General features: G+C 44.2%; 1 protein-coding gene across 4 annotated transcripts in view; it reads left to right on the plus strand.

Moving 5' to 3' along the window:
* EDNRA (endothelin receptor type A) overlaps positions 1 to 16,253 on the plus strand; it is a 197,750-nt gene that overhangs the window by 111,121 nt on the left and 70,376 nt on the right. For all 4 annotated transcript variants that reach the window (XM_069631245.1, XM_069631244.1, XM_069631243.1 and 1 more), the window contains exon 3: positions 4,766 to 4,893. In XM_069631245.1, coding sequence (XP_069487346.1) covers positions 4,766 to 4,893 — 128 coding nt within the window. The remainder of the gene's footprint in view (positions 1 to 4,765; positions 4,894 to 16,253) is intronic.

A 16,253-nucleotide genomic window follows, 5' to 3' on the forward strand; every position in this document is an offset into this window, starting at 1 on the left:
ACAACCTAGGCTACTCTTGATAACAGGTCACTTAGATTTCAGACATTAAATTACAATGGTACAAGTTTACAGTTTTAATGCAGGCTTTTGAAACAGTCATTCAGGCGGCCGCTGGTACTGTGCCCAGATTTTGACAGATCCGACAGGCAGGCATACTTGTGCTGTGGGTGTTTTGCTGACCAATTCAGCTTTCCAGGATATTGCAATTTCACAATGATTTCTTGAATTCAGTAAAATGTAACACCCAGCAAGTATATTAGATGTTTGTGTGCATTTAGTATCGGCATTTTGTATTTTCAGCACCAAAGAAAACATTTAAAAACAAGATTCCGGATTTCTTTCAGCAAGCACTGCTTTTCATGCAGTCTCCATTTTTACTTGTCGGGCAGCACAGTGACATATTTCAGGAGTGCGGTCTCCGTTCCACCACTGACATCATGCATTGTAAATTTGGCAGCCATCTTTTAGTGCTTTGTAGAGCGCAATTTCCATAGGTTTTGGCACGCATAGGGGTTTTGCGGCCATTTTGATGATTCTGGTACCACCAGGACACAGGGATGCTGCAGGGCAGAACATAAGTGGGTTAATGCAACCCGCAAAGAGGTCAATTGAAGCAGGTGGTGAATCAGTTCTTGAGCCTGTACTCTCCAGTCTGTGTCGTAGTCATGATCACCTGATGGACGAGATCATAGGTCATTTGCAGTGGTGGCTGAAACCCGAGTCTTGAATCCATGGTGTTCCTCTGAACCTGCAGAACCAATCCTACGCATGTCAGTAAGCTGGACTGGGGAGTGTAAATGGTTTTGTTGAAGGCTCATGAGAGGTGGTCTACATCAGAGAGCAACAGGTCTCTGAATCGTAGGGAGCAGGCTGCAGTATACTTGAACGAGAAAGCAGAGACAAGATTGTCCTCCTTGTAGCTGTGGGCAGAGAAGATCTTTAAGTGGGCAGAACAGCACATCACTCGCTACAGTGCTCTATATTCAGGAAATCCCGACCATACTAATGGATGGACTAACAGGAAATGTCCCTTGTCCCTGGAGTTGACACTATCCACAGAGGCGTTCTTGTTGATATGTGCCAAAATCGGGGGTGTTGCATATATACTTGTTTGCAACCAGGGGCAATGCAGTGGTCCTTTTTTATTGTTCCCATTTTCTACAACCACAGGCTTAGAGATGGGATGTCCTTTAAACTCCCTGTCTGAGTTGTTTCCTTTATGCCTTCCCACCATTTCCCCTGATCCCGAAGGTCCTCTCCAGCCTAGTGCCGCAGCAAGCAAAGACCATCTAAGTGTTCCCGAATGGCCATGGGGGAGTTGGTTATCTCTCCTTTGGGGCTTTGAGTAAACCAGGAATTTCTGCTCCCGAGGTATCCTCCCCGTTATGGTTAATGGCACAGGCATCATCCTCCCTGAAACTTTGTCTGGCGGTTGAGTGGCCGGGCCTCCAAGGATGAGGCCCATTATCCTAAGCAGCTGAAACAGTCCAGGGAGCTAGGATGCCATCCTCTAGTAGGGATTATTCCCATCCCTGGGCATTTTTCCAGGAGTGGTGTGGAGGTCATGGGATCCATCCTTTGTTTATTGAACTAAAGAATCTGGATTTTCTGTTGAAGGGATTCTATAAAGGGCTCAAGGTAGCTACGCTTAAAAGTGGTTCTGAGTGTTGGACTTAAGCAGGACCTGGAGTGATGGAAACTGCTGTATCTATATTTATGGGGTAAAGTCAACACACTTAAAATGATTTCGACACCAAAGATAACTTATGTACTGAGCATGTTACCTTTGCATGTTGGGGAGAAATCTTTGAAAGATTTTGATGCTCTCATACAGATATTTTTATGGGACGACAAGCCTCCTAGGTTGAAACTCTGGAAATTGCCTCAGGAGAGAGGTGGATTAGGGGTTCCTAATTGTTATGCTTATCATCTAGCATCTATGGCCAGATACTTGCACCATTATTGAAAAAGGAGCAGGATGATTGGACCAAGGAGAAAGCATGTCTATTAGGGCCACTGGCCCCGTTGGCTATCCTGACAACCATATCGGGATGAGCAACTAAAGTAGAGCCCCAAAATGCAATTTTTGAGAAGCTCTTGGAAGGAGTTTTTGAATCTACTGCGGGGAAAATGGTTTTAAGAGACTCGACTCATCCATATGGTACAACCCTAAAATAAGGGAAAATGTGAAAACACTTTTTTGGCCAGATTGATTCCTGGGGGGTGTATGGTGGATTGGGGACCTGAGAAGTAATGGCAGAAAGCTGACCCTGAATCAGGTGAAGGAGATGTGGCAAATACCACATTTCTCACAACGTGATTACCAAAAACTTAAAAAGGCAATTGGAGACATTGGGCCTCATTCCGAGTTGGACGGTAAGTGTTTACCAGCACCGGTAAGGATGCCGGTGCCAGTAAACCCTTACCGCCCTATTCCGAGGTCCCTTAGCGGGACCAGCAAAGGACGTCTGGTCTGACCCTACGTACTTTGCGGGTCCTGCTAAGGGACCAGGGCGCTAATAACGGGCCCGCTATTTGCGGGCCCATAATTAGCGCCTTCCCCATTCCCAGTGAGCCCTATAGGGGCTCAAATGGGAATGGGGAATGGTTTACTGAATGGGGACTTACTGGGTCCTTCAAGGTCGGAATGACCCGGTAAGTCCCCATTCAGCCAGACCGGACCCGGACTCGGGTTTGGAGGCAGCCATGGTGCTAACAGCACCATGGCTGCCTCCAAACTCGGAATGACCCCCATGGAGGTCATTACAACCTTGGTGCTAAGTGCACCAACTTTACCACCATGGTGTAAACTACGTTTACACCATGGTGGATGGCGGATTTACCGCCCCATTCCAAGGTGAGTGGGGCGGTAAATCCCCATTTCCCATTTTCCCTTCCCCATTCCCATTTTTGCCCCATAGGGCATAATGGGAGTGGGGAAGGCGCTAATTACGCCGCCGTAAATTACGGCGGTGTAATTAGCACCATGGCGGGTTAGCGCCATGGACTTTAACGCCTGCCAAAAGCAGGCGTTAAAGTGGGAATCCGGTGTTAAGGGTTAACGCCGTCGTTAACCCTTAACGCCGGGGTTGTAATGACCTCCAACATCTCCAGATCAAAAGCCAGGGTGCTAAAAAAGGCATAACACAGATAGGCCTGTCTTAACCCCTTATGTTCCTGAACTCGGGTCTTTGTGCAACGATTCTCCAATATGGTCCCAGAGAGGCAAAAGTACAGTACACAAATGACCTGTACTACACAAAACATATATATAATCTAATGAAATAAAATGCACTGCATCCCTCCCAACAAATGAACAATATAAGTACAGGCAAAAGAAAAGCAGACCAATTTGCAATCTTGCAGCAGAAAATGCAGAATCCGACCCAAGCCAAATGCAGAACGAGCTGCCGCTGGAGACACACACTGCATGTGCAGCTCAACCCTGTACAAACAGTGGACCAATTGCTGCGCCCTGTAGAACATAATGGCAAGTATAAGCACTAGAGCAAACATTGAGAATTCAGAATTCGAAGAAAACATTTATTTTCGAGGGCCTTTGTGACCTGGAGCTAATACCATACAAAAGTGCACTTGTGCTGATGTAAAGTTTCTGTAACATAGTACCTGCAGGGTGGAGTATTTTGGTCCTGAATTACAAAAAGTTTTTACCATAGGAAAATCCCATTTAATTTTTTTTGTAAATTAGGCCCTTTTGTGAATGCATTAGGCTGGAGGAAGTGTTGTGGGTTATGTGTGTGAGTTGTTTTTAAAGAGATGACATTCTTGTTTCATTACACTTGAGGGTTATTTTTATGAATGTACAACATTTTGCTGTTCATTTTTGAAATTTCATACAATGTTGTACTCATTTTTGCCAATGTAATGACAAAATCAGTGCCTGTAGGCTGTGTCCACCAAAAGTACAAGGGTCTATGTGTATGTTGTGCAGTAAGCATAGGGCAATGTGTGCGGATGAGCCCCACACATTTTCCAGATGTTGATCTACCATCATTCAATTTCATATAAAATGTCAGAAAAGCCCAGGTGAGCGCATACCCACCGTGCTGATGTCGAATTCCTCAAAGTGATGGTCCACAGAGTTCAACCATTAATGTGCAACCATTGTTTTTGCGCCTCAGACTGAACAAATAAAATAATGGATGCACTGCAGGGCGATTGGTTTCACAGTTTTGTTTGAATAGGAGATCTGCTAACACCGCGAGGGCTCAGAGAGACATTCTCAGGCACGCCCCCTCAGAGGAAATGTGCACAGATGGAGCAAAGTCTGGGACATGTAACCTCATCACACTCCCAGCATAAACGTCTGCATGCAGGTTCGGACTGGGGCATAAAATCGTCTTGAGCACCAATAAAAAAAGTGGCCTACCGTTGCAAATGGCAATTCATCCCTTCTGTTATTGACTGTTTGAACAGTACTCAAGGGGGAGTTTTTCGATAAAATGTGATGCAAATTGTGGAATTTAAAGAATATTATTTCAGCAACACAAACGTACTAGCCACATAGTGAAGTAACTCATCAAAATGGCCCACATTGGCCATAAAAGTGACCCACTTTGACCAGAAAACTGGCCCACACTAGCATTTCACGTTTTTGGTTCAGGCATTGCCCTATTGCCGGATAGGCCAGTCAGAGCCTGCCAGCATGGGTTGCACTGGTATGGATCCTCAAGTTCTGATCGCTTACATGTTTGCTGTCAGCCCAGCCCTATCTGATTTCTGGCCGCCTTCTGTCCCCCTCTAGCTCCTGGCGCAGCGTTTCCCCTTCGATGACTCGCCCTTTGGAATGTTCCTCTGCAAGCTGGTGCCCTTCATCCAGAAAGCCTCGGTGGGCATCACGGTCCTCAATCTGTGCGCTCTCAGCGTGGACAGGTAAGGCATGGCTCGCCCCTTCCTTGCTTTTTTAGAAGTAGATGATGCGTTTTGGTCATAATACCACAAAAGTGTCTTGCATGCAGGCCCTTTCAAGCCTCCAAAGCAACCCTCATTCACAGTACACGGATTAGTACGTTCCCAAAACAAAATGGACGAGCAGTGAATGGGAAGATCCGCCATGCAGACCTGCCATGCAGACACACCAGGAAATGTGGGGATGGATGTGTTTTCAGATATCATTTAGTGGGGGTGTCAGGGTGAGAAAGAGGCAGGGAGTGCTCAGAGTAGAGGGGACATATCTCCAAAGGTTCACTACACACCAACATGCCCACCATGTACCTGTAACTGGTGCACCCTGCAAATATGTTTAAAAGCAGATCAACCTAACTCAAGATAGCCCCTTTTGAAAATCCCAAAACTGCATCTATAATTTGGACCCGCAACAGAATTCCCGCAAGCAAGACACACAGAATAAACGCCCGCATCTCCAATACACTGAGCATACAGGCCAGCACAATGGGCATGGACCACCTGCACCGACATTACGCACACATAATACGCAGAAAAAGCGTGCATGGAATACCTGTACGAGGCATGAATGTGCACACACGCCCCACTAGCACACAATATAGAAACACATGCACACTCCACAACCCTCCCCACACACAACCCTCCACGCTTACAACTATGCAGACACTCAAACACTGTGCTTCGGATACAAGTAAACACTACAGGTACATGCAAAATGCATTCCATGTGCATTCACAGAGAGGATAGCCAACGCACGCACACATCACATTAGTAATGCGCAAGTGCAGGAATCCTAAGGTCTGAATATGCATCAGGGACGTCATTTGGGGTCGCCAGAGGTCGCAAGTGCGACCTCTGAGGTCTCCCTTGCGACCTCTGTGGTCTCCCTTGCGACCTCTGTAAAAAAAAAAACATTGAAAAAAAAAGTGTTTTTTTAAAAACATTTTTTCGTTTTTTGTAATGCAAGCTCCTGGACTGGCTGGCTTTCATGTTCAGGCCCTTTAAAAAAAAATAAGAAAAATAAGAACTGGAGTGCCATAAGTCACTGACCCTAAATAAGAAAGAATAGGAAACCAAATAATCTGTCTTTCTGGAATTCTATACAATCATTGCTAGACTCATTAAAGGTTTATTTCAGGCACACTTCAGCGGGTGAGTCACTGATTTAGTCTGTTCTTAAATGCCTCAACTCAGCCTTTCATCCTTCTGAGGTCGATAAATGAGTACCAACACTGGTTGGGTGATATTGGGTGTATATTTTTTCTATATAAAGCGCTTAAGCGTAAGTGCTATATAATAACACATCATTATCATTTGGTCATGGACGTCTGCTTGCATTCACAGTATTTTGATAATATGGGCCTATACACACTGATCTTAATGCTACATATGGTGATCCATTCTTGCATGAAATGTACATCACATTATAGTGATATTGTAACAAATATTTTTCGTAGTGTACAATGCTATGTGATGTCACTTCCTGTTTTGTCAACGGGTAAACGGTTGTGTTCCATCGCTTCCCGCGATATCACTTCGGGGTGGGGTCAAATGACATCACTTCCTGTGATGTCATCAGGGGTTAAGGGTCGTGTGATGTCACTTCCGCTACCCCTGGCATTTTGGTGAAATGACGTCCCTGATATGCATGTAAGCATATGTGCTTGGAGCACATAGGAATATTGCAAACCATACGCCAATAGTATGCTTCTCAAAGGACAGTATGTAACATGCACACACTTTTCACTTATGATGCACGTAAGCAAAATGAGAAATGAGGATATTTATAAGCACGTTCACGACGGAAACAAATACGGGAAACACAAGCCGTATGCACACACAGCACGAAATAAGCACATACATTCATAATGCACTTAAGCAATGAGACGCTTGGAGTATGCATGCACCCATGCATGCTGGTTACACACTGGAGAAACACAAGCCGCACAACAGACTGCACGCTATACACACATACGTTATGGTCTCAATGCAAGTCAACATGAGAAATATGCATATGCACATGTATGCTTGGAATACGCTCAGAATGCAAGTATGCATATGTTACTGAATGTATGCATGCGTGATACGCATATGGCATATGCACGGAACGTATGTACACACAGGGAATATGCCCTAAATCTGCAGCCACACAGACAGTCCACAGTGTGCACAAGCAACAGGCTCTGGTTGCATGCAGAATACTCTCGGAATGAGCCTATGCAAACACACACACACACATGAACACACGCATGTAAACATCCACACAAAAACATATTCAAAAACAGGAAATCAGTGGGAAAAAAATGGAAACCAAAATGCTGCACAGGGGCCTCAGCAAGCCAGAAACACAGGTTATGGGCAGGGGGGGTTCCTCCGGTGCCTACTGGAAAGGTGTCCCACAGATCAGACGCTGATCCGCAGCAGAACCACAGAAGGGTCCAGTTCCGAAACTCGTACCCAGAGAAAGCAGTTTATTGCTGGGCAGCCAGAGTTAAGCTTCTACATGTTGTGGGGTGGGTTGCGATGGGTTGGAGGAGAGTAGTGACCAGGGAAGCACCTATTTGGGGGAACGCTGATCTGCTGGAGATATATAAACTGTGGGAGCAGAGATGGTGGCAGGCTAAAGGGGTTAAGAAAATGAAGGACATCCTGCTGCAGGACTACTTGCTACTTTCCAGAATTTACAGGCAGCTTTGGGTCTACAGGCTGGAGACGGCTATATCTATACTAGGCTTCAACATGCAATGGCCCATGAAAGACAGGACACATGGGACATCCCTGAGAGATCACCGATTGAGGCCAACCTCCTGGAAGGAGCAATCCAAGGGGAGGCTATAACTCAACTTTACCAGATGCTCAATGGGTTCACATCCAAGCCCCTGCAGACACTATTGGAGTAATGGGAGGAGAAGCTGGGCGCATTGGAAGAGGAGGACTGGGTTGAAGTGCTGTGCTTGCCGAGAGAGGCATAAGCATGCGATTGCAGCTGGTACAATAAAAGGTCATACATACGACATACTATAGTCGGGATCGCGTAAACCAGATGGGAAGGGCAGCAGACCCCAGGTGTCTGAATTGTGGGTGGGAGTGGGCTCATTCTTGAGTGTCCCAAAGTCTTTTGGAGGAAAGGTCAGAGACAAGACATCTAGGGTAATCAACACCCGAATTACGGTCTGTACTAAGGTGATGATTTTACACGTGTGGGTGATGCAGGGTTCAATAACAGAGAAAAATACCTCTTCAGGACAGCTATGATGGTGGGCAAGAAGGTTTTGGCAATGAACTAGGGGAACTCAATGCTACCAAATATACACAGATGGGTGGAGGGAATGGACCATTGTGTGAAGCTAGAAAGAAGAGTGTACAGGGAGAGGGGGTGTCCCCAAAGGTTTGAGAAGATATGGGCCTGATGGATGGAAATGGACTGAAGAAGGAATTGGGGGGACCCACGGGGAAGGGCGGGAGGATTATGACGTAGTGGGAAGGGAGGGGTCATGAGGTAAAAGGAGGGTGCAGTGAGTCAAGGGAGCTCCACAAGGAGGGGACTGGGAGGAGGGATTTCTAAAGAGTCTCGTACTGAAAGGCATTTGTTATTCATTGTTGTTGATGTGGTTGTGATGAAAATCATACAAAACACAATAGAAATTGATTTACATTTTTTTAAATTATGCTCCACATGTAAAATACCAGCAACAATTGAAAGAGGCTATTTGGTTCCAGACAGACCATGTTTCCTGTTGTTGGGCAGATTGAAGGCCTGTTGGCCTCCTTATCTAGAAAGGTGAACCTTTTGATGCTCATGCATACCAGTTATTTACAACAGCAATAAATTGACCATTAGCCCTGGCCAGAGAGCACCTGATGGATTAAATGACAGACTATGTAAACATCAGGCAGAGCTCGGCCTGCATCACATGGTTTCTAGGAAACAGAAACAAGAAGGGCTGAGCTGGAATATTTTTGAAGAAATTAAACTAAAGATCATATATATTAATGAAGTGCCTCAGAGAGGCACAGCTTCACCTCACTGATGAGGCCCAACAAGGCTGAAACACGTGTATGGGGTTGCTGTTGGTACTCTTGTTCAGAGAGGAATTGCCATAGCATTTCGGTGCTGGACTACCCATGTGGGCGGGACAAAGACTGATATGCAAATGGCTATTTCCCATCTGTGAAAGGTACAGTGAGCAAAGAGCGTGTTCTGCAAACTCTCATCTCAGAACAGGTTATCATGCCATGTTCTTTCTGGAGAGGAGCGCCTGCTACCTTTTTTGAAGTATTTGCAAGGAACTTGGGGTTGGTCACCCTGAGTTACCTGGGGGCAACCAGACGTGGACTCCCTGCTCACTGTGCTCAGAGAGGCACAGCTTCACCTCACTGATGAGGCCCAACAAGGCTGAAACATGTGTATGGGGTTGCTGTTGGTACTCTTGTTCAGAGAGGAATTGCCATAGCATTTCGGTGCTGGACTGCCCATGTGGGTGGGACAAAGACTGATATGCAAATGGATATTTCCCATCTATGAAAGGTACAGTGATGCAAAAAAGCGTGTGCTGCAAACTCTCATCTCAGAACAGGTTATCATGCCATGTTCTTTCTGGAGAGGAGCGTCTGGTGCCTTTTTTGAAGTGCCTATAGATTTATATTGGACCCGTCATTTTCCTCCATAACTCTCAAACCGAAGAACGCACATAGTCCATTCATATGTCATCTGAAAGCTACCGACAAGCCGTTTATTGTAATGTAACCTGCGAAAATGTGATTCTTGCTCCCCCAAAAATATTATGAATCTGTAAGTTGGAGAGTGGCTAGCGTATTAAATTTGTTCTATGGACATTAAATTGCATAATCATAACTGTGACACTTTTGGTGTAGAAAACAGAAAATTGCCATATGCTAGGGCAATTAGGTGCCGAAATGAAAGTAAGCTTCACTGACCTGTCATAAGAAGAGAAATATGAATATATATATATATACATATAAATATGTTACACGGCCTGCGGTAGCAGCCGGGTAGTTATGGTTAGGTTGCTCAACTCATAGGAAGAGCACTTTTAGGGCAGCTTATAACTTTGCTCCCTTTGGACGAATTCTTACCAAACCTTACAAAAAAGTATATTGCCCACTCTGCATTTTCTTGGTAAATTTGGTGAGGTTTCGTCAAGAGGTGGCAAAGTTATGGGGGGGAATCAATTTTCTTTTTTTTTCCATAGTCGCAATGGCAAAACATTTTGCTCACCCCTACAGCCGAAACCGCTGGATGGATTGTCAGCAAATTTACGGCAGGAGTGGCAGCTTGTTCCCGAAAGCATGATGTTGTACATTTGTTCTAAATCTGTCCAGTCATTGTTTTTAAAACAAGCAAAATGTAGGTCCCAAAAAATTAGTGATATCTGGGTCCGGTCCGCGGACTCATTTCCCTGTTCGGTCCGCAGACAGGCATCCGATTGGCCAAGAGGGTGACGTGATGTCTGCAGACATCGGATGCGCCCCCTCATTGGATGGTGAAAAGCGTGAAGTGTGTCAGATTTTTGGAAATGCCCGCCATGTTGGATTCACAGACAGCAGCCAGTGTCCGCAGACATCACGGTAAAAACATATTAAAAAACACAACATTGCACTTGTCAACTTATCAAACAATCTCTGGGTAGGTGAGGGGTGATGAGGAGGGGATGGGATATGGCCATAAGAAGCCATAAAATGGGTTTTTTTTCACCCTGAAAGTCTGCAAACAGTCCAGATGTTCGGGGTCAGTCCTGTGAAGTTCACAGACACTTCAGATGTTCGGTGACATCTTTGCTTATTTCTGCATTGCAGGGTTGGTGAAAAGCAGTTCTTGGATGGCCTCTAACTTTAGCGCCACCCAATGAAACTGCATGAAATTTGGGAATTATATTCTAGACTTGATTGTCAATGGTTTCGGAAAGTGTGGAGCTGTTTTGTCAAGAGGGAACACATTTAGAGAGGGGGGCAAAATATTGTAAAGGCTTATAAATGTGGTGCCATTTGACGAATGTGTACACAAAAGTTTGCAAAACGATTTTAAATACAGATATACATGTTTTGGTAAAGTTTGGTGGGATTTTCACAAGAGGGGGGATAAATTAGAGGGGGTCTCAACATTTTGAGATGGCTTATAACTTTGTTGCCGTTTGACGAATGTGCACAAAAGTTTTCAGAAAGATTATAGACCCAATCTTCAATGTTTGCGTAAAGACTGAATGGATTTTGTCAAGTGGAGGCTAAGTTATATGACTATTGTATGTACATATATTTTGACACTTACAAAAAAAATCATGGACGGATTTCAAGCAAACCCGTGTGAGGAGTATTTGCAAGGACCTTAAAGCATGGTTTTGCAAATGTGCCTGTGTTTTATTTTTTGACAAGTGTCATAATGTAGGTACATAAAATAGTGATATACTTTTGGTGACTAAGGTAGCCTGTGGCTATGGGCAGTGGCCAGATTGTCTGGGTCATGTTATAGGGTCATGACCCGGACAATCTGGCTACTGGCCATGACCATGAGGGACGAAAAATGGGGTTAAAGTGGCCATATCCACCTGGTACCGACTATGTGGTAAAGTTATTCGAAAGTGGGATAGGTTTGAAAGGGAAAAAAAAAATGCGCTCGTAGTAATATGGTCATAGGGTTCTGTCTTCGCCTTCTGCAAGCTGTCATGGAAAGGGAAGAGGAGCTCTGTATGGAGCCCCACCTTCCCTTTCTATGGTGGCCATCTTGGAGAAGGATTTTCCTTCCTACCACGGGACACCTGAGGTGCACAGAGACACACTTCGCTTGGGCCTATAACTTGGGCTGCCGTGCCGTTATCCCCCATTCCAGTCCCTGGAAATGTTTGCCATGTGGATACTTTTTGGCTGAAATTGTACATGAAAACAAATGTGAATCTCAAAGGGGAGTTGCTATATTTTGGTTCTACACTCCTGAAGCAATCCTTAGAAAGGGGCTGGACTTAAAGGTGGAGAGAAATGTAAATGTGCAATCCTGGTTGTGAAATCTTGAGTTGGCGCCGCCTAATGTTCACTTCCCTTGGGAAGGCCTTAGAGGGTAAAACGGTCTTGCACTATGGAAGAGAGAAGAGCTTCTAAAAATTAGCAAGGAACAGGAGATCTGCTGAATTTGCATCTGGGTGGAAATATTGTTGCTGGGGAGACTGAAAACAGAGGATTTGATTCTTCACTGAAGCCAGTGAGAGATAATTTCATTGGAATACCATTGACTGACATGCTGGCCAGAATCCTGTTTTTCCCTTAGAGTGAAGCCCTGCTCAGCCTCCATGAGTGCCGAGTCCAAAGATTTCCAAAAGTAAGTAAATTGTCCAAAAACCTGTCAGAGTGGGGATATATTAAATTAACCCAATACACTTTGATTAGTGGATTCACTTCTATTAGTGGGTGGGGGAAATTGTGTAGAACCTTAGCAGGTTTGACGATATATTAATTTAATTAACTCCAAAATAGACTGACACAGGGGGGGCTTGGAAGAATTACAAACTTTCACCCTCTCTCCTATCGGGACGATACAAGATAGTAATTTAAAGTAATTGGGGTGCCATGATTTTCCTGTTCACCTGTGCCTTCTCTAATGAAAAGGTGTGCCCTTTTCTAAAAATTAAATTACCACCTGATACCCCTTACCAAAACTTGTTTCAGCAAAAGATATACTTGAACCAAAACGAAATTGATAATTTTCACCATCCCCAAACTGTCCATACAACGAAAATTCCCAATTGAAACCCATTCCCAAAAACATGCTTTTAAATAAAAGGTATACTCTTATAACCCAATTCCCAATTCTGACCACTCTTTCAACATTGTATTTAACCACGTGGTGCCCTTGGCCCCACAAAAGAAAGTTCTCAACTATCCAACTTCCCCAACACAGGCCTTTAAGTGAGGGGGTGGTCTGAAAAACTAAATCCATAATCCATAATCATCCCTATTTTACTGTCCAACTTCCCCATCACAGGCCGTTAAGTGAGGGGGGTCTGAAAAATGAAACTTCTAACTGTCCCCACTCCCTACGCCTGGCCTTGGAGCAGAAGGATGTTGCCTGTCATTGATGCTTGGGTTTTTGGGGCTAAGGGAGAAGTGCTTTGGAAAAGTGAGATACCTCTGGGTCTGGCGCACGCTATAAATAAATAAACAAACAAAACAAACAAATGTATCCAACACTGAACGTGTGCTGTATGTCTTATTTTAAAATCGAAACTGGGTTTATTTCTAAGCTAACCTTTGGTGAAGTAATATTTGCCACAGGCATTTTTACAAATCTGTAATTTCAACTGCTAGCATTTTGAGTGCGCAGGGAACTCCATATAGCATGCCTTGATGGGGAACTAGTTTCATAAAACAAAACTTGTGCCATGCTATTATTATTGAAATTCAACATTGAACTGGTTTCATGGGAATTTTGACCAGTCTATTTAGCCTGTGTTCCATGTTTGTGAGACAAAAGTAAATGTAGAAAAAGTGCGTTTAAATGTTACATCCTACAGAAAAGTGTGTTTTGTAATTGAAGCTGTGTTTTCTGGCACAAAGAAGGTGGTGGCTGTAATTAAACCAAATTATTATTTATTGAGCTTATAATTGAAATAAATATATATTATTTGTATACCCTGGCCTGGTTCTTGGCTCACTGTGAACACAGGGGGGGAGGGGAGATTTGATTTATGTGGCTCTATATGAGTCTTCATTAAGGCCAGCGCTAAAAGAAACCATAAGCGTATTATAGTGGTGCTCCTTGATTGGGGGGAAATCCCCAGGTTAAGGGTGGTCTCTCAATGTAACGCTACAGTGTAAAAATATTAAGTCTACAGATGGTGGGCATGGTACCGCCATCGCATAAACTCTCAGTCCAAAAATGAGGAAATGTGAATTCAACAAACTCTGTGGATTTTCAATGTTAAGGTACGAACTCTGTCGATGTGAGCTATTTTCCAATTCAAACAAAGTCTATCATACTGCACATGTACCCGTAACTAATACATCATCATTATATCAAAGTGTTGCTCTCCCTTGGCACTTCTGCGCTAGCCCCGCAGACCCTCTCTCTAGTCTGTAATTCTGCTGTGTTTAGTTACACAAATCAGTATGGGCCACTCTTTGTCTTCTCCTGCCCTTGTCCCATACCCAGGGGTGGGCTGGGATGGGGGTGAGGTGACAATTGTCCCCTCAGACTGACTGGGCTGATGCTCCCTGAGCCAGAGCTGCAAAATGTAAAAAGAATAATTGAAAAAGGTGAAATCCTTTAGCATCCAGTCTGCTTTTGAGAAATCCAATGCTCTCAGGCCTGTTTAGCTTCTGTTTAGATGGGGGTGAATACCTTGACTTTGTTTCAGAAGTGTTACAGATGTGCCTGGGTGGTCCCTACATATGGTCCTCCACAGTGGGTTAGAGGGGGAGGACCCCAGGCAAAGGGGCATTTTCATATCGCCCAGCGTCAATGCATGCATTTAAATGACAAGATTATATTACCCTGGATGGTAATGTTGGAACCACTGTGGGCTATTCACCAATGGTCTGTTACAATCCTCAGCAGATTAATCGGCTCCTATTTGCTGAGGAATAAAGGGTCCATAATTCAGCGTCTGTCCTCAGTTTCATTCTGTAAGAATCTTTCGCCTTTGCACTGGTGAATTTCTTTATCCCTAATGAGTTCATTACGCAAGAGTTTAATAGCCCCCTGAAGAGCACCCATGGATGTTACTATATGGGGCTTATAGAAATTCCTGCTGAATTGTTTGTGGTACTCACTTTTGGTTGGGCACAGTTGAAAAACATGCAAGAGCGATGTAACATTCAAGTAGTAGTTATTAGTAGACTACAAACTAAGGAGTTCATTCAGAGTTTAGCAGATTCTTTTCATGAAATACAGCTGGAGAAAGTTACCACCTCCATCATTGATATTTGTGAAAATCCATCCAATTCAGTTTACCACCAGCAGAGATGGTATTTTCAGAATAGCTTTTGAGGTATTTTAAAAATACCACCTCGGGCAGATGCTAACATAAAAAGGTGTATTTAAAAAAAGGGTTTCAGTCATATCGACCTTCAGCGTGAAGGTAGAATTTTATGCACAAATGCATCCATTCTTGTATGCATTCCGTGCATAAGGTGGTGAGGGAGGGCATCAGAAATACGCACATTTTCACCCCCTCATCATGGTCCTATGTTAAAAATGTGTATCACTGTGCTGAAAGAAAGTGCCTGCGCTTCACTTCCGTACAGGGATTTTATTTTTCAAAACATTGGTTTCAATTTGGCTTTTTTCTCACCACCTCTTAGATAGAGGTAAAAACAGGAAGGTTTTCAGCAGAAAGTCTGCCAGAAATACTGCTGTCAGTATTCCAAAGGAATACTGCTAGTGGTATTTGATCAAACCCTGAATTGGGCCAACAGTAAAACCGGTGGTATTTGCAAAATACCAATGATTTTACCAATACCACCCCTCCGTGAGTGCCCAACCTACATTTTTCATTTTTTGTCTTGTCTAAAACACTCTTATCTGGCCAACAAAAGGAACACATACAAATCAACGCATAGTTACAGTCACATGAACACAGATGCATCCTTACACATATACTTTACCCAGTCACAAAAAAAGAACCACATCACCACAGTCACATTAACCTATATAAACACACACACAAAAACACTGGACCTTCCTTGAAAACCCCCATAGATATGATAGGTCGCTCTTACTCCTTCTCCATCACCAGGTCCGATAAGGACACCCATTGCTGTTTCCTCTGGTTCCATGAAATGAAATAGGCAGATGACTTTCAAGAAAGTGCATCTTGGGAGCACAATAAAAGGCACGTCCCAACTGCTTCTTTTCCTCTGTGTTGCCCAAGTGCAGACCCGCTAGCCACATTTACCAGCAAAGAACCTGACCGCAACTTCTAGTCATGTCTGGGAGAGGCTGCTTGGCAAATCATGGTAATCTACTGTCCACATGTGAGCCAGGGCAATGGAAGGGGACGCATGACAAGGAATTGGTGACTGAAAAATGTGGGCAAGTAGAGGGGGAGCGACGGTAGGGGATTAAGTTAAGAGTATACGGATGGTGCAAAAGGGGAGAGGAAATCTGAAAGTTAATTGTATAGAAGAGGGGGAAGAGGCATTGAGGATGTGGTGCAAAGGAAGGTGGGTCCGGAAAATAGGGTAAATGAGACAGTGGTACAAATCTGGAAAGATAGGTTAGCAGATTGAATCACTGTTACTGAGATCTGTGACTTACCTGCATGGCACTGCACATGAATGGGGGACTAGCTCAACCCCTTTCTTTTTTCTGACAAAATGTT

Source organism: Ambystoma mexicanum, chromosome 6q (genome assembly GCF_040938575.1).
Source record: "Ambystoma mexicanum isolate Mex_15411 chromosome 6q, UKY_AmexF1_1, whole genome shotgun sequence".
Classification (NCBI taxonomy): domain Eukaryota; kingdom Metazoa; phylum Chordata; class Amphibia; order Caudata; family Ambystomatidae; genus Ambystoma; species Ambystoma mexicanum.